General features: G+C 39.7%; 1 protein-coding gene across 1 annotated transcript in view; it reads left to right on the forward strand.

Moving 5' to 3' along the window:
• Positions 1–2,538: 2,538 nt before the first annotated feature.
• Positions 2,539–22,003, forward strand: part of ZFAND3 (zinc finger AN1-type containing 3) — a 135,027-nt gene continuing 115,562 nt past the window's right edge. Inside the window, exon 1 of the mRNA XM_063152002.1 lies at positions 2,539–2,633. Within this exon, the coding sequence (XP_063008072.1) occupies positions 2,563–2,633 (71 nt within the window). The 5' untranslated portion in view covers positions 2,539–2,562. The remainder of the gene's footprint in view (positions 2,634–22,003) is intronic.

Consider the following 22,003-nt stretch of genomic DNA (forward strand, 5'->3'; position numbering starts at 1 on the left):
CACTTTACAAAATTATAGAATGGCCTGTGTTGGAAGGGATTTATAGAGAGATCATCTAATTCCAACCCCCCTGCCACAGGCAGGGACACTTTCCACTAGACCAAGCTGCTCAGAGCCCCATCCAAGCTGGCCTCAAACACTCTCAGGGATGGAGCATCCACAGTTTCTCTAGGCAACCTGTTCCAGTGCCACACCACTCTCACAGTTAAATATTCTTTTCCTACTATCTAATCTAAATCTACTGTCAGTTTAAAGCCATTCCCTCTTGTCCTTGTCCCTACATGCCCATGTAAACAGACTCCATCTTTCTTCTAGGCTCCCTCCAGGTGATGAAAGCCAAGGTTTATTTGAGGTGACACAGAAGTACTGAGCAGAGAGACTGCTTCTGCACAACATTTGTAATAGCTGAAAGCTAACTCAGTATGAGCTTACCTTAATAGCAATTACAGACGTAAAGCCTATTAGATCATCTTTCAGAAGCCACTCCTTATCTGAGGGGAGTTTACAGCCTCTGGTAGTAGTGCAGGTAACCAGCACAAAAGAGACCATTTCAGTTTCCAGCTGACTTAGTGGCTTAAAGGGCCGAGTTAACAAGGCCAAGGCTGCTTTTTTGCACGTACTCCCTTCTCTTGGTACTCTCAGCAGCTCAGCTTTGTCCTCAGAGAGCTTTGCCTGGTGCTGGTCAGTGCACAGGGTGGTTTGCAGCCACAGACACTTTGGAGAGGGCAGAGTTGCATCAGCTGGGAGTCAGGCAACCCCAGACTAGAATGGTTTGAAAAAATCACCACCATTAGTAAACTGTCATGAACCAGCCTTTTCACAAGAAGTCTTGTTTACATGATTTCAACTGAATTCCAACTTTTTATTAAAAAGATTTAAGCATGTGTATGTACTTCATTATTGCTTTTTTTCTGTCATGAATTAATCTGATAGAAGATGCTTTAGGAAGTTTAATACCAAAGCCATAACATCTTTGTCAGAATTAATTCGTTGTTCACAAAGATTCACATACTCTGAACTTTGTTAAAAATGTTTATTATTTTCAAAGTTTAATAACCTTGGTTGTAAGTGCAAAGCAAAAAATCAAAGTATAAGATAGGCAACAGCAGTCAGGAATAGATCAAAATTCCCCCTCCATTAATGCCACACCGGTATTTTTCCACACATTTCCCACTCAGATCTGAAATTTCTGGCAGGGAGGGGCGGGGGTGGTCAGCACCATTTCCATTTCACAGACAAAACCAAGGTACAGAGAGTGCAAGGCTGAACCTTGCTCAATACTATTGGCTAAACCAGTACCAGAAGTACAATCCCCATCACTCAGCCCTCAAGTCCAGGTGCCGGATTTCTCCTTTCCTGTCGGTCAAAGGGCGGCAGCCAGTAATGCCCGTGCCAGCTGAGCCCTTCCCTCCCTGCATCCCTTACCTCTTGCAGGTCCCAGAGCACGGGGCCGGCGGGCCTGCCTGGTCCCGGCTGCAGGCAGCCCACAGCTCCGCGTCCTCATGGTGCTCACCACGGGCCAGGAGAGCCCCGAGTACGTCAAACACCTACACGGCTTTAGTTGGGACTGAGGGAAGCGAGGACGAACAGCTACAAGATAAGAAGGCAAACAGAAGGCCAAGCGTCGCCCTCGGGCCCTCCAGACCTCTCTCCAAGCGGAGCCCCAAGGGAACGAGTCCCCGTCCTCACCCCGCACCGCACCGGAGCCCCCCAGAGCCGCCCAGCCTCCGGGGAGAGCTTCCGAGCGCGCACAGCCGGCCCGGCCCCGGCACAGTGTGCTGGCAGCGACCAGGACAAGGGAAAGATATTGAACAGCGTCCCTCGGCGAGGCAAGTCCCGGCACGGCGGGAGCGGCAGCACGGGACGGGCCCGGCCCGGCCCCCCGGGACCCGCTCCCACCGACAGACTTCCGCGTCAGGGGCCCGTCTGCGCATGTGCCAGCGGCACCAGCACCCCCACCCCGCCGGCCGTCCCCGGCTGTACCACTGTGTGCCCAACGTATGGGTAGAGGCAAAAGAGGGCAGCGGCTCCAGGCGGTTCTGTGGGCCTCGGCCCCGTCTGGGACTCGTCATTGAGAATCCTGTTCTCTTCTCGAGCCTATGGGTGCCCTCCAAACTCGCTCCTCACCCAGTTCCCGCACGCGATCCGCCCCAACTTCCCCCAGGGATGTGCTGTGGTACATGCCGCTCCCAGCTGATTCGGTGGCTTGACGAAACCATCGCGCTCAGGACGGGGGGAGCCACGGGGCCGAAGGGGGGACACGCATTGTTGCGCGAGGGGCCGAGCGGCGCTCCGGGGAGGGCGGGTGCGCGCCGCTGTGGCACCGGGGCGGTCACCGGCACCGGTGGGCGGGCGGCGCCGTCGCACGGAGCTCCGCGTCCCCGTGCCGCCGCATCTCCGCTCCCCTGCCCGCCCCATCGGCAGGGTGCGGCCGGGCCCCCCCGCGCCCTCCCCCTCCGCCGCCTCCCCAGTGGTGCCGCCCGGCTCCAGCTGACCGGCCTGGAATCCCGGCCGGGAGCCGCGCGCCCCCCGCCCGCCGCCGCCCCGCGCCCCGGCCCCACCATGGGAGACGCCGGCAGCGAGCGCAGCAAGGCGCCCAGCCTGCCCCCGCGCTGCCCCTGCGGCTTCTGGGGGTGAGCCGGGCCCGGGGCTGGGCTGGGGCGGGGAGGGACGGAGGGGGACGGGCGGCCAGGCGAAGGGCGAGGCGGCGGGGGGCCGCGGCCGGGCGGGGGCGGAACGGGCCGGGTCGTAACCCCCGGCACCGGCGATCGCGGGGCCCGAGCCCGCAGCTCGCCGCGGGGAGGGGGCGGCCCCGGGCCCCTGCCGGGCGGGCCGCGGGGGTTCCCCCCCTTCGGAAGAGGGATGTCTCCGTGCCTGTGGGTGCCGGGTCCCGGGGGGCCCGGACGGCGGTGTCGAAGAGGCAGCGGGTGCTCCGGGGGGAGGCGGCTGCGCTGCCCCCGGGCGCGGAGGGGGAGGGGGTGCCGGAGCCGCCCGCGGCCCCCCCGCCGCCCGGACAGCGCGGCCTTCCCGGCAGCCCGGCGGGGGAGGCCTGACCGCTTCCCCGGGCGCGCAGGTTTCCTGGAGAGGCCGCCCCTCCTCTGGGGCTGCGGGCTGCGCTCCGGGGCCTGCCTTCAGCTCCTCAAAGGCGCAGCTGAGTAATGCGGCCCCTGGGTGCCCTGACGGCTGTCCCTGACACATCCCTGCCCTGTGCCCGGCAACCGGGAGCTGCCGCTGCGATTCACGCAGGGCAGCATAACTAATGAGGGAAAAGGGCTAAGGATAAAAACACACTTCGTTCTCCACCTTATGAAAGCGAAGTGGTTCGTGATAGATAAGGCCCTTGTTAGCTGGTTGCTGATACCCTTTTAGGAAGAAGGAAGTAGGGGTCATTCCTGTTTGCCAAAGGTGAAAAAAAAAGGTAAATCTGTTCCTTCCTAAACTACCACCTCTAGGGTTGTGTCTGTTGAAGATATTTCCGTTACTGACTTTTTTTTAAAAAATCACTTGTGCCATGGGAGATGGTATTCTAGCAGATACACATCGTTGTAAAATGTCTTCAGTGTCTATCACAGCAACATTAGTCCCTAATGTTCTTATTTATGGAAAATTCATAGGGTATGTGACTAAATAGACTTTTGAGGGCCCACCTGAGATTTACACTTGCCTGTGATTGTACTTTTTTGGGATTTATGTCATGCAATTTAAGGTACTCTGGGGAAGTGGAGGCTGAGAGAAAAAAGATGCAATAAGAGTGATTTAGTGATGTCACTGTAGGTTTGGTTGGTTCATTGAAGTGGCAGGATTTTAAACGAAATCCCATTTTTTAGTATTGACAGAAGCCTGAATTGCAACAAATGCCATGGCCCTGTTGGGAGTGATCTTACAAGACAGATTATAAATACATAGTAAATAATTTTGTTAATTTTTTTTTTGCTAGGCACCCATATTTGGATCTGATATTTTTTGTAAAGTAGTGGAGAACAAGTTTTTGCTATCTCTAATGCAGTGCACTGACTTCTGTAACATGATACTTATGGGAGAATCGTAGAAAGTTGAAAGTGAACTTTTTCTTTGGGCTCGACTTCTTGGCTAGTTCAGCATGTTTTGATAATGAGAAGAAAATCTGGTGCTTTGTGTTCAAGGATCTGCTTAATGGTTACAGGAGGCTCTCAAGAAAACCCATTGCCTTTAAGGCTGATTTTTTAAAACATGCTTCCCGTGCACAAGCAGATATCAACTGGTAATTTTTTTTTGCCCTCCCGTTTTTTTTCCCTTCAGAGTGCCATCCATGCAGGGGTGTTTTTGTATGATAATTTTGAAAGACAGCAGTGTGGAACAAAACCCTCACTTTTTCCACTAATACAGTGAATGAATTAGCCCATTTTTCAGTCTTTTAAGTGTCTGCCAGGTGCATTTCAATACACAGTGACAAAATAAGTATCTATTTTTCCACTTTAAAAAATGGTCCTGTCAGTTTTCAGAGTTGATTGCTGTACTTTTCAGTCCTGAAAAAGCTTAAATGACTACATGACCTCATTTACCTAGGCCTTGCTAGTGCTAGAACGGATTGTGTGGTAAATCAGTGCAGATGTGCCCTTCTATTGGAGTTGCATTGTCAGGAGTTCTTAAGGGGTTACAGTTTTATGCCAGCGTTCTGAAGAAAGTAAGTCATGATAGCAGAAAGATTTATATTTGTGTGAAGTTGAAATTCTGCTGCTCTAGATTTCAGCTAGGGTTCCTAGAGCAACCCTTGCTCTACCTAGGGTTATGACATGTTTTAAGACAGCATCTTACCTGTAACTTTCATGTCATTTTAATGTCTGTCAAGTCATGTTTTGGAACAACAGGGCCAGTACATTTAAAGCTATGAAAAGTTATGAAACTTGTAATTTGATATAGTAGTTTCTATTGAATTTGTAAATAAGGTATGTAGAGGTATTGCTTTATGTTTTTGGGTCCCTGTCAGTGCAGTGGTTGAGAGCCCTTTCACAGTTCTTCTTCTTGAGTCAGCCCAAGCCAGGAAAGCAGCAGAGCAGTTTTGTGTCTGGGGGTCAAACAATAAGGTCTACATTTTACCAAGTCTAAAAGATGATGCCTTTGTTTTTTAAAATTGCTTTTATATAATGCCTATAGGACTCTTTGTAATAAGATGCATGTTTTCTGCAGTAAGCCACAAAGACAGAAAATATTAAGGAAAAGACAAAGAATTATTAAAACTGAGGTAAGCTATGGGCTCCTGTGCTGAAGCTTGCCCAGAGACAAGTTGGAAGCAGCTCCAGAGACACGTGTTGATAGTGGTGGCATGCGGAGAGATAACAGGAGCAGACTAGTGTGTGCTATTGCATTGAAGTTGGAGGCGTTCTTCTTTTAGAAGACTTGGGTTTATATTAGAAATTCAGATCCTCTAGGTTTCAACAATCTCTAGAGACTGGAAAACTACTAAACTCTTGATGTTTCAAGATCTGAGAGACTGAAAAATGAACAGCTGAAAGAAGATACTTTTGAGTGAGCCTGTTAAGAACTTCTGAAACATCTGCTTAAGGTCAACAGCTAACGTTTGCTTGCCTTTTGTTGAAGATCACAGAATCCATCCTTAAATCTGCAGACTCGCCCTTCTTTTTAGACTCTCCAGTCAGTAATTTCTGCTTGAGTAAAGTTTAAATGGAGCACTGAGATGATCTTGATATTTTACAGAGTCATTTCACTTACTCAGATAATCTCAGCTGAGAAACCTCATCAGTATTCATGTTATTTATGAAAAATTCATACAACTTAGTGTTTGGAAATATTTTGCTCCCCTTTCCCCCTATTTTTGTATCTTCAAGTTCAGTCATTACAACTATCTCACTATTTATTGGAATAGTCTTAGTATACAAAGATTGGAAAGGGTTCAGTATGCAAGTTATCTTAGATTTCTTAATCTAAAATATGCTGTAGTTAACTTCTGATTCTTATGTCCTGGAAAAATGCTTTCTTATTTTCCTGGTTAACAGACCACAGAATTATAGAATTGTGTAATGTTTATGTTTTCTTAGACTACTGGATTTCAGCACCCTTTCCCTTATGATGTATATGAGGTCAAGGTTGAAGATTTCATAAATACATGAAAATGTTACTGGATGTATTATATTCCAGTTAAGCATTTTTGCTTATTAGAGATGAGGCTGATTCTTTAATGACCTACATGTTGGCAATTTCCCTTTCACTTTTAAAGATCTCCATGAGGGTTTCACTAGTGAGCGAAGCCATCAGAGGGGCTGGGGATACTGCTGTTAAATGGGTGTATGCATAGAAGGGACTTGTAAGCTGGTGGTAGCCTATACTGTGAAAAGAGTATGTCAGAGGGGTAATACTTTTACAATTCTGTTTGTACTGTTCTGACTGCTGCTTATAATTTTTATTGTCCAGACTGATACCATACCCCACTGCATTTAGTGCCTTAGAACCAGAAAAGAAGGAAGTATGTTAATAGACATAAAACAAATGAATTCCATTCTTGAAATGGTGGCAGCCAGCAGGAAGTTGATTGAAAACACAGTATGATTAGTTTCATCTCATCTTAGTTCTGGCAACTATAAGGTTCTGCAGTCAGCTAAAACTGATAGCAATATTATTTGAGAACTTGCCAGCAGGGCTTTTGCAGGATGTTGCCATTTGGTCTGCCTTTTTCTGACACTGCATGCATCATATGTGTGATGAGACACTGTGCCCCAAGCATTCTGTGCAGGCCCAATTCAGAGTTTATTTCTGAGTCTGGATTTTCCAGTCACTTATGTATCATCAGATCCTTGTCATGCCAATCTGGCTCTTTCCTCAATTTTGTTGGCTAAAATTAAACATTTGATCAAACGGTGAATCATTTCACTTATGCATGATGAGTTTGTGAGTGTATGTCACCAAAGCTTGCTTTTAGGTTCTAAACAAACAATGGTTATATATATGTGCCATTTAGAAGCCTCTTTTTTGACTAGTCTTTTCTTTACTTTTTTTGGTGATTACCGCTATTCAATCCATAGGAACTCTCAGTGTTCCTTTTTAATAAACAGCCTCATCTCACAGGCAGTGTTGGTCATTGTGAATGCATAATGCCTCCCTAAACCTAATTTTGCTTTAATTGTTGTTGCAACCTCACATAGATGTTCCTAAATGAAGCTTGAGTGCACTGTTGAAATATGTATCTTTCCCTCTGAGAATCTGTTTTCACTGGGCTTGGATCATGCAGTTCCTTAGCCAGGCTTTCCCTGGCTGGCACTTTGGATCAGATACTGGAGTAAGGAGTGAATTTGTCAGTTTATGTGAGACAGTGTACTCTATTTTGCTCTTAGGTTAAGACTAAAAATACCTTAAGATTCTAATTTTTTAATATTATGCATGAATTTATATAGTACTCTGTTAAATTATTGGATAAAAGAACTTGAAGCAGTTTATGTTTAAATCCAGCACTAACTGCTGTAATAATATATCTATTGGTCTTGCAGAAATAGAAGTGACAGATTATTTTACTGAGAAACAAAGACTGATGAGAAATTGATTTATTTACAACTTTCTTACAAAGTGCTACAGTGTATGATAAGGGATGTTGGAGAGGCACTGAAATTATTTGCTTAGATCCTAATTTTAGACGATACTGAGAATTATGAGATAGAGAAGCTTCTGTGTGAGGAGGGAGTGGTGGTGAGGAATTGAGCTTTGTCATGTTCCCTGCTTGAATAAATACGCAGGATAAAGAATGATAAATTGTGATTTCCCTCAGTCATAATGCAACTAGAAGGACATATCAAATAAAGTCAAAAGTATAAATTTTATCCACTTTTTTGTACAGTGAGCTCTTGCTTCTTGCAACTGCAGTTGCAAGGTATCACATTTTTGCTAAGTTTTCCATTTGCTGTAGAAGCTTACCTTGTGAAATGGGGCTTATTTGCACTTGAAGTAAAAGCAGATGAACTGGATTTAATACTTTAACTGTAATAAGCTCTTTTCTAGGAATGTGAAAACAATGCTTTCTTTTGCAGTACTTAATAGAATAGACAAAACAGAAGGGAGATTTTGTTACTTAATGAAAACCAGCTGTTGTGGATCAGACCAAAGATACATCCAGCCCTCTTTCTGATTTGGGTGATAAGTGATGCTGAGGGAATAAGCATAAGGACAGGGCAAGCATGCAGTGATGCTTATCATGGTATACCTCCTTTGCTTCTGGCAGTCTGACATAAAGTTGTCCTCTGTTTTATAGATTTACAGCTTAGTAGGTCTTACCTATTTTTCAATAAATTTGCATAATGAATTGCTGAGGCCATATGTACTCTTGACCCTTACAAAATCCTGCAGGAAGATGTTCCATAATTTAACAATTCTCTCTGTGGGAAAAAAAAGTAATTGATTCTGTTTCTTTTAAACTTGCTGTGTGATAATTCTAAGGAGTGAATAAATTCAAACAGCTGGTGTATGAGGGCGTTTTATTTAAGAAGATCCAAAAATAGGCCTGCTTGATTAAAAATGTGTGTTAACGTAGTGCAGCCAGAATTTGAGGAAAAAGCCCTCTTGCTTAAACCATGAATTTATTCAAAATCTGTGTATAAAATGTTTTGTAAATATTTTCTGATTTTAAATGGGTGCCGTGTTAATTATAGACAGGCATATCCAGCACCTTTTAATCTCATTGTAACTTCCTCATCAGTCAGAATGAAATTCACTATTGTTGCTGCTGTTCTTACAAGTGGAAGAAACAAGGAAGGAGGAGATTGTCCTCCTTTTTGAACTTGGAGGAGTTGAAAGTTTCTGTGTCTAGGTCACCTTCCCAGTTTCTGTCTTGCTGTGTGACAGAACCTTATCCTGTCCTCTGTAAACTGTGATTAGTCAAAGCTGTTACTGTTTGGGCAGTGCTGGCAATTATTCCACAGTTAGTGCTAGGAATTATCTGTCCTAATGCTAATTATTAAAATGTTCCAATGTCGTATGGTACCATAGGTGTGTGTTGTGTAATGCTTTATTTTGATGGAGATGCTTTTGGTTATCAGTAGTTTCTGATGATAAGCCCAGTCAGTCAGAGGGTTATAATATAGGTATCAGTTTTGGGGAAATACTGCCGCTGATTTTAATTCCATAAATTTCAAACAATTTACCATTTCTGTTGAAATTTGATGTTAATATTGTTGCTGCATCTTGGACAGCTGTTGAAGTCTCATATTGGTGGAAGCCTCACGACTCAGTATTTCTTTTAAAGTGTTGAAATCAGTGATGCAAAGCATTAACTAGAGAGAATGATCCTTGATTGATGTATTTATTGGAGATGTCTGGTTTTGACTTGAATGTTTTCACTAACATGCTATGCCATTACTGGATTTTAATTTCTTTTTAAATTTGAAGTTAGTGAATATAAATAGGCACAGGCTTTCTTTACAGCCAGTGGGTAAAAATTATGAATGTGATATACTTTCTCAGTCAAGTACTGCTTATATTCTTTGAAGTTAAAAATTGTGTTCATGTGTCTCCTCAAATATGCAACCCTGACTGATGTAATTATTATTGTACTTCAAAAGTTAAGACAAATGTCTTGTGAGTGTTGGATAGTATTTGATCTTGATTATGTTGAAACCCTTATTTGGGTTAAGATAAACTTCATATTCACTTTAGGCTAGTAAATTCCATTTATATTTTCTCCCTCTTTTTATCTTCTTTTTAAACTGAAGTGTCAGAAATATTTCCTGTCTATTTTGACCAGGCAGGGCTCACTAGGATGGAGTCCCTTCTTTGCTTTTGGAAGAAGAATTGAAAATCAGGCAGTAGCTGCAGCATGAATCAACTTCTTTCGATGACAGATCTGTGAAGAAACGTAGGTCAGAGTAGCTGCAGATATTAAAATGGCATCTCCTCAGGACACTGAGAAGGCCACATAACAAAATATTATTGAGGATACCATATGGGTTGAATAAAAAATGGTTCTGACAAATGAAACATTTATGTGAATGACCACAATGGTTTCAAACTGTGGAGATGACATTAATGTACCGAAGTAGTGGGTTGGTATTTTTAGGTTCTGCAGAAATGCCCAATCATTATCTTCTAATTTAAGATTTTTATGTAAAGCTATTTTTGTAATAGAGCTGGGTCTTTTGTTTGAAATGGTGGAAAGTTTATATACTTAAAAAAGTACGGGGTCAGACTTCTATTTTGTTTGACACTTTTTTGAAATCTTGAATTTCAGACAATGTACTGTAATGCATAGCTCCTTTAACTCTAAGTTATTCCTTACCTGTACTCAGGAAAATATAGTATTTGAGGAGTTGCAGTATTCCAGGAGGAGAAGGAAGATGTTCACAGTTGTGTGTTCAGTTTCTGTGTATAGCATCTGACTAGTAGCATTGTGGTAAGTGCAGTATTTGCCTGTACAGAGAAGTTGTATTAGAAAATTGTTGATGAATTTTTAAACTTAGTGTGTTATCTCCTGCCTTCCCTGCAGTAGAAAATGCTGCTCCATGCTCTGTATGAAAGACTTTTAGGTATCCTGTTTGATTCCATCTGTTTAATCTGGCCACCATTTGCATGCTCTGAACTTGAACAGTATAAGTCAATGCAAAGAAGATAAATTTCAGTTTGTAAACGTTGTAGTAGTTTTATTAGTGTGTCAAGGAAGTTTATTTCTAATATTACTTTCTTCAGTGTTATGTCCTTTAATAAATGTGCTTTGGCTAGTATTGGATTTCCAATGTTTGTGTGATGTAAATTAGAGACTAACTGAAAGTAATGAAAAATTTTGAATGGAGATAAAAACCGGTTTTTCTAAAATAAATTTAATAAGCAGTCAGACAAACAGAGAAAAAGACTTTGGTTGATGATTACTGTCTTTAGTTTTTGACTCTTTAGATTATATAGTGTCTAATGTTGGGTGAGTTGTTTATTTGAAGGCCTGTCTTAGTAATGTATATATTTAACTTCTGCTTGGTTGAATGTACTATTTAAGTTGAAAGTCCTATTTAAATACTAAACATCTATGGAAGGGGGAGGAGAAAGGAGCACAATACTGGATTTGAAGCAGTGTTTAAAAGAACGAAAAGCAGGCTGGTTTCATGATAACCACCTAGTTGTGCCCTTGGAAAAGCAGAATCCAAAGTCATGTCCTCATTGGCTTAATTGCTAAAACACAACCATCCTTCACAATATGACTGTTACTGGCATCAGCTCTGTCACCATAACTGCAGCATTTTTATCTCTAATTATTATATTCAGAGGTGTCTCAGAGGAAGCTGAATATATAAAGTGTGTAAAACGCTGTCATTTAGCGACAGTCCCTCAGTATTGGAAATTGTATTGTCCTCTAACTATTGATTAGGTGCTATTTTGGTCCAAGATAATGTCAATATTAAGGAGCCTGGCTTTTTGATAAATCAATTAAGTATCTCTGAAATTTTTCTTTAACAATTATCCACTATTACCTAGTGAAATGCATTTTTTTACCTGAAGCAAGAGGAGTTGTAGGTTGGGTATTGCTGACATCAGTTTGCAGGATGAGGTGTTAGTAATGCTTGTTCATTGCTTAATGCCCTGCTGTTACCTTTTCCTTAGTGATCTCCTTCAGTGAGCTAATGGACAGTGATGGTTTCCAAAATTGTCTGGGTGTTAACAAACGCTTGCTTATTCGTGCAGATAGGTTTCAAATGTTCCCCTGAATTGTTAACATGTTTATCAATTTAAAATCCATTCATCTCTATTTTTAGAATAAACTTTTGACTGCGTACTTCCATGAAGGAATGAAAGCAATTATCATACAGCATGTTTCTATAATGAAGATTCTCTCCAATTTTAACTTGCAAGCATGTTAGTATAATTACTCCATTTGAATAGGAAAAAAGCATCTTAATTTAAATTTTTAAAATGCTCAGAATTTTACAAAATTTAAAATACATTTTAAATTCTTTGAAGAAACTGAAATGTTGGGTTTAAAAAAAAAAATTATACATAGGTGTGTGGATGAATAATCATTTTTGCTATAACTTACAAAGAGCTTTTAGGATTAGTCCATATATACTCAGTACTTTCCCTAGGTGCTGACTCATTTTTGTACTTTTGAAAGAAAGCAATTAACAATAATATTTACGCACTTCAAATATATTTTTCTTAGCATTGAGACTTTGTGATTAGTATGTCTCAGCAAAATAATTGAAATTAAACTTGCCTTGGAAATAATAATTAAGATGGAGCAGGTTGACTGCTTTTATTTAGGAGAGTGGACTAACTCTGCTGCTTGTTAAATCCTGGTGTTGTCAAATACATGGAGTGTTTGTAACTCCTTGCATATTTATTTTGGAGTATGATTCCTTTCCAGAATCTAACATCAAGTTAGATGTTAGAATGCTTCTGCATATAGTGTTGAATATCACTATATGTTTTTATCTTATTTTGACTGTAGTTTATTAGCAGTTGTTTTATTTAGGACACTGGATGTCTTCCTGTTTAACATTCTCTTGGGTTCTGCTTTAGACATTGTGCTTCAATGCTGATTTTTTCAGAGACATCTCCCTATGACTTTAGAGACTGTAAACCTATAAAGATATGGGTAGTAGGGTGTTCCTTTTTTAGTAAAAGTCCCATTCTTACGTTTAAGTTTGGAAAGTATTTATTGCTATTTCTGCTGCTGATACACTGGGTGACAGTCAGTCCATGCTTTTCTCTGCATGGAGTCTCTCTGTTTTCATTTGTGAATCATATATCCCTCTTCATTCAATTCCACAATGCTTTACAAGCCTTGAATGAGAGATTTTGGAGCAAGGAGTATTTAGGAGCAAGGAGTATTTTCATTTAGAAACAGGTGTTTGTTTTAAATTAGAACTTGCTGTGGGCCAATATTGACCCGTTGACATGTTGTTTCCCAGGTGGTTCATCTAGGAGGAAGTGTTTGTGGTGGGTGGAGGAAATCTCTTTCAATCAGAAGAGTTGCTATGCAATTAGAAGAGCAAGAACTGCCTGCATTACACATCTGTGAGTCTCAGGTGGTTTTGCAGCACTCTCTTGATGAAGATAGGACCCCATTATTATCCATTATTCTGTGCTGCAGTCTCTCCTTTGGCTATTAAAGTTCTTGTGTGACTAATTCAGGAAAGACCAGAAATCTTTCTGGTGAATAATTAACACTTCCTGTTCCGCTCAAGTGACTTGCAAATAGAGATTCAAAAGGTAAAAACAAAACCACAGTGATGTGTATTACAGTGATGTATATTATTATATAGCAAATTGATGCATTATATTATACTGAAAATGCCATCACTCAGTGGTATAACAAGAACTCCAGCATTACATTTTAAAATTCAGTTGCCTGAGCTGAAGTGCAGCTGAAATTCAAATAACAGCAAGTACTGGTTGGTGTTGAAACTGCTGTAGTTGGAATCCCAAAGTAAACAGAACTGGACCAGTGCTTTGAGGAACTTAAGTCTACGGCTCTCAGAGATGGTTATAATTTTTTTTGGTTGCTTTGGTGTTCTCCCCTCTCCCCCCCCCTTTCAGATCAAGTTTCCATCACACTCCTAGATGCCATTGAGACAGTGATTTAGCTGCTTTCTTATTAGCATTCTTTCTGACCTTATTATTTCAGTTTGCTGACGTAGAATGGCTTTCTGACTTTTGCTAGCAAGGGTTTTTTGGCAAACTTGTACAAAAAAGAGATCTTTTAAAAAATTACTATTTTTGAAGACTATTGTTATGTCTTCTTTTTTTTAGCTATTATTTTTTAAGACTATGTAAGGCCACTAAACAACCAGCGAGTATTTAAAATCAGTTTATGGTCCAAATGTATTTATACTTCTTTTAAGATTACCTAGTGAAATTCAGACCCAAACAGAGGCTTCAAGGACTTGTGTTCTTTGGGTGTCCATGAAAGCAGTTGCAGAAGAGGGTATGGGAAATGGTGAGCATGATCCTCATCTCGGGATTATTAGCAGGTTAATCAGTGGTGTTTAACTTTCTTTGGCTTAGTTTTCCTGTCCCTCATCGTTCTGCAGGACAAATTCTGAAGGTAAGTATTACATTTTTAGTAGCACAGCTGACTACTTAATTTGGAAAAAGTAGACCAGCTTTTGGAGGCAAAGTCATTTCTTCAGTGTATGGGAAAGTTAATGTGCTTTTTCTAAGTATATACCTAGATATTACCTCTGTCCCCAAAATCAGTCTTGCCCATACCCTTAGGTCATCATGGTTGCAGCAATGACATGAAAGGCAAGTGTGTTCTATCTGCCAGGTCAGGTGGCCTGATTTAATGTTTCTCTATTTTTTTCAGCTATTTTTGTGTGTATGTTGTTCAGAAACCCTTGTTTCTGGCATGATATGTAGCAAACATTACATGTGGTATTCTCCTTACCACAAAAGATTGAACTGTTCAATTTATACCATCTAGAAAAAAGTTAGAGATGTGTTGAAATTGCTTTCAGTCTAGTTGAATTAGGCAAATGGAAACATTTTCTTTGAGTGGGTATAGGTAGTATTTTTCTTTCCCAAAACAGAGCAAAATCATCTACATGAATTGACTGAAGAAAAATGATGCTTAGCTGAAAATCCAAAATTGTTATCTGCCAGTCTACTGTTTGCACAGGGTTAGATGTTGGGTAAAAGTTTTGGGAAGTAAGAGGACAAGAAAACAACGCACAAAACAAAAATTAGTAATTTACATATTTGCTGTTCATTAGTTTAATAGCTAATAGTGAAGACACTTTTTTTTTTTTTAGTTCTGTTACGTGTCACTAAATTTCCTAGACTTCTGTCATGCATTAGTGTAAAGGGAGAGTGACAAAAGATTCTGTGGGACTTCTTTCATAAGGGACATTTTTAATTATAAGCCTAAAGTCAGACAGAATCATGGAAATACCAGATTCTCTTTTTTATTTTACTTGAAGACTAGAGATGATGGAAGAGTTGTGGGCTGATATTACTACTTGCTTAAATTTTTAAGCTTATTTTAACTCCTGCTTGTGTTTAGGATTCAGCATTAATTTGACATAGTTAGTGAAGCAGTAGAGTTGCAGGTTGCAGCTGCAGCCTGGCCCAGTGGTTGGGTGGTTAAAACGTGCTTGTTCTTCTTGTGTACTGAGAAGGTTACACATAGCTTGGATGAGAGTTGAGGATGAGGTAAGGTTTCGGGGCTCATTTGTGTTACTTGCTGTTAATGATCACTCTGCTTGCTCACTGTGCCTTTGCCTGGCATTGCCTTCAGAGATGCATAAAAAGCTGCTCTAAGGAAAGAGCCTTTGCTGTTTGCATGCATGAGAATAAAATATTTGACTTGGCCCTGATTTCCCACTGTCGGAATTGGATGAAATGAATGTACTGATTGTGATTTATTCCCTCAGTCTCCATTATTAGAGGAAAGTAAGTTGAGGCTTGTTCCCACACTTTCTCCATGTTATTCTAAAACAGGAAAATGGTGAGACTAATAGTAGTTTCTCTAAGTGCTGTGGTGCCCTTGTTTTTTGTTCATGTAAATAATTCTAGGCTGTCTGCTTCTAACACTTAGAAAATAGTAAAAGCTACCTTGTGAAAATGACAGCTGTGAAGATTACAGTTTACATTAGTGTGGATCACTGAAGATGGAAAAGCCAAAATATCACCCTGGATAAAGGTTTCCTTCTCCTGTCATGGGATGAAGGATGTAGGATGAAGGCTTTTTTTTTTCACTAGATGTTTAAAACCCTTGAACTTTAAAGCAAAATGTGCATTCTGAATTCTTTTTACCCTGGTAATTGAAATGCAGTTGTCTGAGACCTGGGAAGTGTGCTGTGTGAAATAGGAGAAAGGCACAATGCATTACATAGAGGGTCTCATCCCGGCTTCACATCTGACTGACTCCCTTCTTAGAAAGTGCTGTTCCCTGACCTGTCAGCCACTGAAGGGCACGTGCAGCAGCTCATTTCCTCCACTTCCCATCCGAGATGACCAGTGCAAACATAGTGGAGAAGAGTGAGCTGCCCCTACAGCTGCTCCACACTGCTTTCTGTAGTAGCTGTGGTCATACTTAAGGGGCTTTTGCCTGATGAGCAATGGAATAAGAGCTCCTGACTCAGCTTCCAAGGCACCATGTGAGAAAGACTGTCTGCAAACATATATATTCAAGAATAAATTTAGGATGGCAAAACTTTAAAGGAGATAGGAAGGGGGAGGGTAAAGCATGTTCATATTTTGGTTATTCCTTTAGTTCCCTTATTGCATTTTCTTCTAAGTACTGCAAGTACAAAAGAAAAACCTAAGTATTTTTATTTTTGTCAACAAAAGAATATAATAGTTTTGGGTGACCTTGTTCTGTCTGTCCTCCTGCCATTAAATTTTAGTTCTGCTGCACTTGCATAAAGACTTCAGTTATAAATTTATAATGAAAATGTCAAGTGGCTAGTCACAAAGTGTGATCTATCTTATTATGTAGACACTGCAAACTTCTCCACAAACGGCTTAAAACTCTTTAGGAGAAAACCTCACTGCTTATGTGCAATTGAATTATTACAGCAAGAAACACATTACAGAATGGTAAGCACCAATGCTTTTTACAATTTTGCTTTAAATCTTGATGGAGTCAGTAGGACATAGGAGGATAAGGTTTAAGATGTTTGAGAGATTCTGATTATTTACTTAGTATGGGCTGCTGATGGGTTTTATGTAGTTTTGAAGTACTTCTCTTCAATTAATAGTATGAATTAACAGAACTTACATATTTAAAATGCAGAAGTGGCCTGATGTAGATTGGTCTGTTTAAATTTGGGAGTTTAGATTTGTGGGTCACTGATTAGCTGAACAGATTTGGTTATGTCAAAGTTGTTTCCAAACAAGACCTCCTGCTGTTGATAGCACATTTGATGATTGACCTAAACACTTAACTAACCCCCCTGTCGTTTAGCATGCATAGTGCTTACTTAGTTGCATTTCTCATTAGTTAGATGCTGAGAGGAAATGAGATTAGCAGGTTTTGTTTATGTTTTGCTAGATTCTTGAATAACACTTTCTTATATTGCTGCGTTACTTAGATGATAAGTAGGAAATGCTGGGTTTTTCAAAAAAGAACAGCTTCTGCCTGTTTCTTTGAGCTTTATGTGATTTGTTACAGTTTGCAAGTGATAGCCATGTACGTCCTGCTTTTCAGAGCTGCCACAGAGAGACTGAAATGTAAGATAAATACTTTTTTCATTAATACTAACATTCTACTAAACATAAACTTGGAACTCTAATCACATTAAAATATTTATTTCTACTTTAGGGGCACAAAAAGTTCCCTAAACTGGAAAAAGCAATTTGTCAAGTTGACATTATGCAGAATTATCAACTCTTCATAAATCAGTGTGTTTTGCACTAGAGTAGTTTAAAATCCTAAAATTGCTTTCTCAAGCATGTAAAAGAAGTGTGATACAACATAGACCAGGAAATACCTGTGTCTGGTAGAGATACAAATGAGTTCAGCTGCAAAAGTATAAAGTTGGTAAAAATGCAGAGGAGATTGAAAATCAAAATATTTGTTATCCTATTGCAAACATAAATGGAGATTTATGAATGGAAGGTGTGTATGAAGAAAGCTGAATGATCTCTACTGGATATATAATTTGGTACTTACAGGAGCAAAATTTGCATGGTGACTTGCTACATAGAGGAGCAAAATTTGCATAGGTAAGAGCAGAGAGCAGGGTTGCTTGCACACTATACAACCTGTGAGGAGTCATTTGAGCTCAATTTCAGAGGAAACACAGAACAACTTTTTGTTGCAGTGGATGGATATTATCAAACTCCATCTTTGGGAGACAAACAGTAAGAGAGCTCAAGCTTTGTTTTCCCTCCCTTATGTCATTAAGAGGAGTGAGGATGGTGTTGAAAGAAATTTGTGAGAAAAACAGCTAGAAGTTTTCACTACACCTTGGAGCATGAAAATAGAACAATATTACTTTATATTGATAGAAATAATGAAATCAATGAGTATTTTCATTCTAGAGAGTATTACAGTCTTCTGTGTTTCTGTTGCTGAGGTTGTTTTTGTACACTTTGAAATAGTGAAAAGCTTAAAACTGATGGAAACAACTCAATTCTGATATAGAATCATTGAGTCTGTTGTATTTTTTTTTCCTTGTGCAACTTGAGTTTTGAGTGATTTCCTGGGAGGGCCTTTTATCTAGTTAGAGATGCCCTGAAAATAACGTGATTGGTTTAAAACCAAAAAACTCCTTATCTTTCATGAGTAACAAAGCAAACATAGTTCTTGTAAATGAGTGTCCTTCATTGAAAATCTAAATATAAGAAATTATTTCAAAGCATTTAAATGACTTGTGTGTTAAACCCCCTTGACACTCGGGAGCCTTTGAAAATGTTCCATTACTGTCCATACCTGCGTAATGTGATCAAACAGTGATTGTGGGTTTGTAGGACTGAATCCAGACCCAGAACTGTGGAGAATGTCTTAGTGGGGTGATTTACTTCAGTGGCAGAGTCAGCACTGGATAGGCGTATGTATGATTTGACCTAAGTGCTTTTAAAATGTTGTTGTGTTGTCCATTTCTTTTAGAAAACGTGTGTATGTTTAATATTGAACCAGCTTTAAACAACTCTGAAAAGAGTTACATGTAGGAATAAATGATGCAGTTTTACATTTTAATCTTTTCCCTAGCTGGCCATACAACAGAGCAAAAACTGTTGTGTATGCAATCTGTAGTTCACATTCAGTCTTGTACTAAATGTTCAGAACATTTTAAAGGAATGCCATGAAATAAGTTAACTAACTATAGTTCTATCCATGGTTTCCACATCTGAAAATAAGTAATTAATAGGTAGTGACAGTAATATTTTTTAATATCCATATGAAATGTTTTTCTATGGCTGTGGACAGGAGTGCAGTTGTTTTTATTGTAGTTTCATGATACTTATTTAATAATTTCCTAAGGCAAGCTTTGGTTTTTTTACTTCTTACTGGTTAGTCTTTTATGTGTTTAATTACTGGCAGAGATCATTTTGTGTGTGTACTAAAATAGAAATGTTTTCCCCTTTGGTAAGATGCATCACACCACAGTAACCTGCTATTGTTTCTGATTGTAAACTGTTTTGGAAGAAATACTTTATCAGCGTTACGTTTACATTCTATTTATGACTATTTTTTTGATAGACCCCATAGCAGTATACCAAATTTTTGCATCATTTGATTTATTTTCAGTTTTGAGGTAGAAATGCCTTCAAGTATTTGTTGTGCTTCAAAAAGATACAGTAATTTTTCTTTTGTGGATTTTTGCATGAGTATGTTTACAGCCTGCAAAACAGTCTACAAGTTTGAGGGAAGAATTTGGAAATCCTAGATGTAGTGGGTCCACTCTGTTGCATTTTAACTCTTACGTGAGTTTCTCTGCAGCCTCATTGTGCAATATGTTTGAGTAGCTCATGGAATCTGGTGGCACTGGTAGCATTAGGATTTTTCCTGATCAGAGTGATCAAAAAAATTGTTTGAAGTAGGGGACAAGACAGGATTACTGAACACATTGACTGGTGAGAGGGGAATAATTTAGATGATGGTAACAGAAAAAAAAGGTGTTTAAAATATACTTAAGTTTGAGTATCCTGAATCAACAGGTTTTCAAATTCCCGTACTTCCTTGTTAAATTCAGAGGAGAGGTGGCAGGGCAAAGAGCCAGGGACAATAGCTGTCATTAGTATGTATGTTTGATGTTTTATCTTGTGAGTTTGAAAGGTCTTTGGAATATTTTTGTGTTTGTCATAATAAATGCACCCAAAAAAACCCCTCTAGTGTCAGTGAGATGTGGATACCTACACTGGGTAAGAAATAGTCCGTGAGTCCAGACAAGCTGTAAGCTCTGACATTGCCGGGTGTGATGTTTGATTCAGTACAGTTTCAAAAGCCTCAGGAACTTGGAAGATGAGTCAGTAGTGCAAAAACCTGCATTACTCCATCCATATAAATTCTGCTTTTAATTACATGTGGTATCAACAGAATGTAAAGCTTTCATACAAAACAGCTTTTATGGAGAAAGCTAATGGTTTTGGAGGTGTTTTGCCTTCCCCTAAGCAGCCTTTGAATTATTTGAGACACTTCTATAAACTCATACTTTCCATTCTTCTTATGCTATAAATGCCAGAAGTACAGCTGCTGTCACTGACCTTCATCTGAATAATAGTAAGATAAAAATTTTCAAAACCTTTGGGCCTGATGTATAAGTGCATTGCTTTGTACATCAGGGAACTTCACTGAAGAATGAAGACCAGAGTATTCAACTGAGTATTCCAATTCAGAGGATTTTTTTTAAACCATATATGTAATACTTCCATTCCAGCTGAAAGTGATGATTCAAAATAAGACACCTTTAGGGAACAAAAAGCAGAACATGGAGAGACAGATATGACAGTCTGTCCCATTGGCAGCTCAGAGGTAAGAAGCAGGTAGTTCAAAAACTTTTTTTTTTTCCTTTGGACCATTTTGTCACTATTATTAAGGAGGCTTCTGGACACTGTGCTCTGGGATGAAATGTTCACACTGTATTACAGGAGCAAACCTTGCCCACACTGTGTGACCAGTTTTAGTATAGGTGTTATAAAGGAAAAATGAAACCTGCAGTGTAGTTATGGTTTTCTTGCACTGTAGCAAAAATACAAAACTGAATATAACTTTTATTTCTCTGAAACTGCTTACAGTGATGGTTGCTGTAGCTGATGGGTAAACTGTGACAGGTGATGCAGTCAAATGCAAGCTAGAATTCTATTTGCATCTTGAAGCTTTAGGAAAGTATTGGTTACTGGTTCACAAATAGTAAGAAAATAAGCTGTCATAGCAAAAATAGCATAAGATAGCTGGGGAAATAAGAGGATTTTTGGATTTTTGAGGTTTTTTGGGTGGCTTTTTGTTGAGTTTTTTCCCCTAGAGTGAGTATTGTAACAGGGAGGAACGTATTTCAAAATTTTAAGGCATTTTATTTCATGTGTGAAGGTTTAATGTGTGTTTAGGAAGTTGTCTAGAGAAAATGACTTTTAAGCAATATATCTTTATATTGCTTTGTACTCTTGCATTATGAAAGCCATGAGCTGACTGCTTGAACTTATGATTTCTAGTCAATTTCAGGTCTCCAGAGAGCACATTTCACAGGCCACAAACTGACAATGTTAACAGTACACTAATACAAATATACATATAAATATATATTTTATCTATCTGTCTATAGATGTGTATTTCTATCTTGGTTGGAGCATGGTGGTAACAATGCCGGGATTGTGAGTTCAATCCCTGTGCGGGCCAGTCACTTTAAGAGCTGGACTTGTGGTTCCCTTCCAACTCAGACTATTCTGTGACATACCAATATATATTTCTCTCTATATAATCTCATTGAAGCCATGGACCTTAGTGTTTTCTTACTAAATTGAACATGTAATCTCTTGTAGCTGACTTTAACAAAGAAGCTGTGTTACATTTTTTTAAACTTTTAAGATATAGGGAAACAAAATTCTTTATGTGATGCATAGAAAAGCAAAAGCATTATCTATGATTACAGTTACATATTTTACAATTGCTTTTTACAATTTTACAATAATTACAGTTCTCAGATGACTTGCAAATGAAATTTGAAGGAGAATAAAATTGTGGAATCTGAAGCCCCAGCCATTTGTAAATACTAAGCTACTTACCTTTTTAAAAAGGGACTACTGAAATAAAGTGTCTCACTTGCTTTTATTCCGTTGTTGTTTTAACCTTTACAGAGACACTTAAAGACTGAGATTTTTCAGTAGATCTGGTGGGCCTGCTTCTTTGCTTCTGCTGAAGTTACTAAAGTCTCAAGAGCAGAAGTGGGAGTTCCTGCACAAACCTTTACTGAGGGAGCAGGAAGACTAAAGATTATGATTTTATTCACTTAGGCATTTCTCAAGCATTTTGTGAATGACTCACATTCTATTTAAATACAGTAAATGTTCATATTTGTTTTTATAGAATCTTTGCTTGGTAATAACACCTTCAATGTGTTCATTCTCTCACCTTCTGATTGGCTAGTTTTATTGTGCCAAA

The sequence above is a fragment of the Melospiza melodia genome, chromosome 3 (assembly GCF_035770615.1).
Source record: "Melospiza melodia melodia isolate bMelMel2 chromosome 3, bMelMel2.pri, whole genome shotgun sequence".
Lineage (NCBI taxonomy): Eukaryota > Metazoa > Chordata > Aves > Passeriformes > Passerellidae > Melospiza > Melospiza melodia.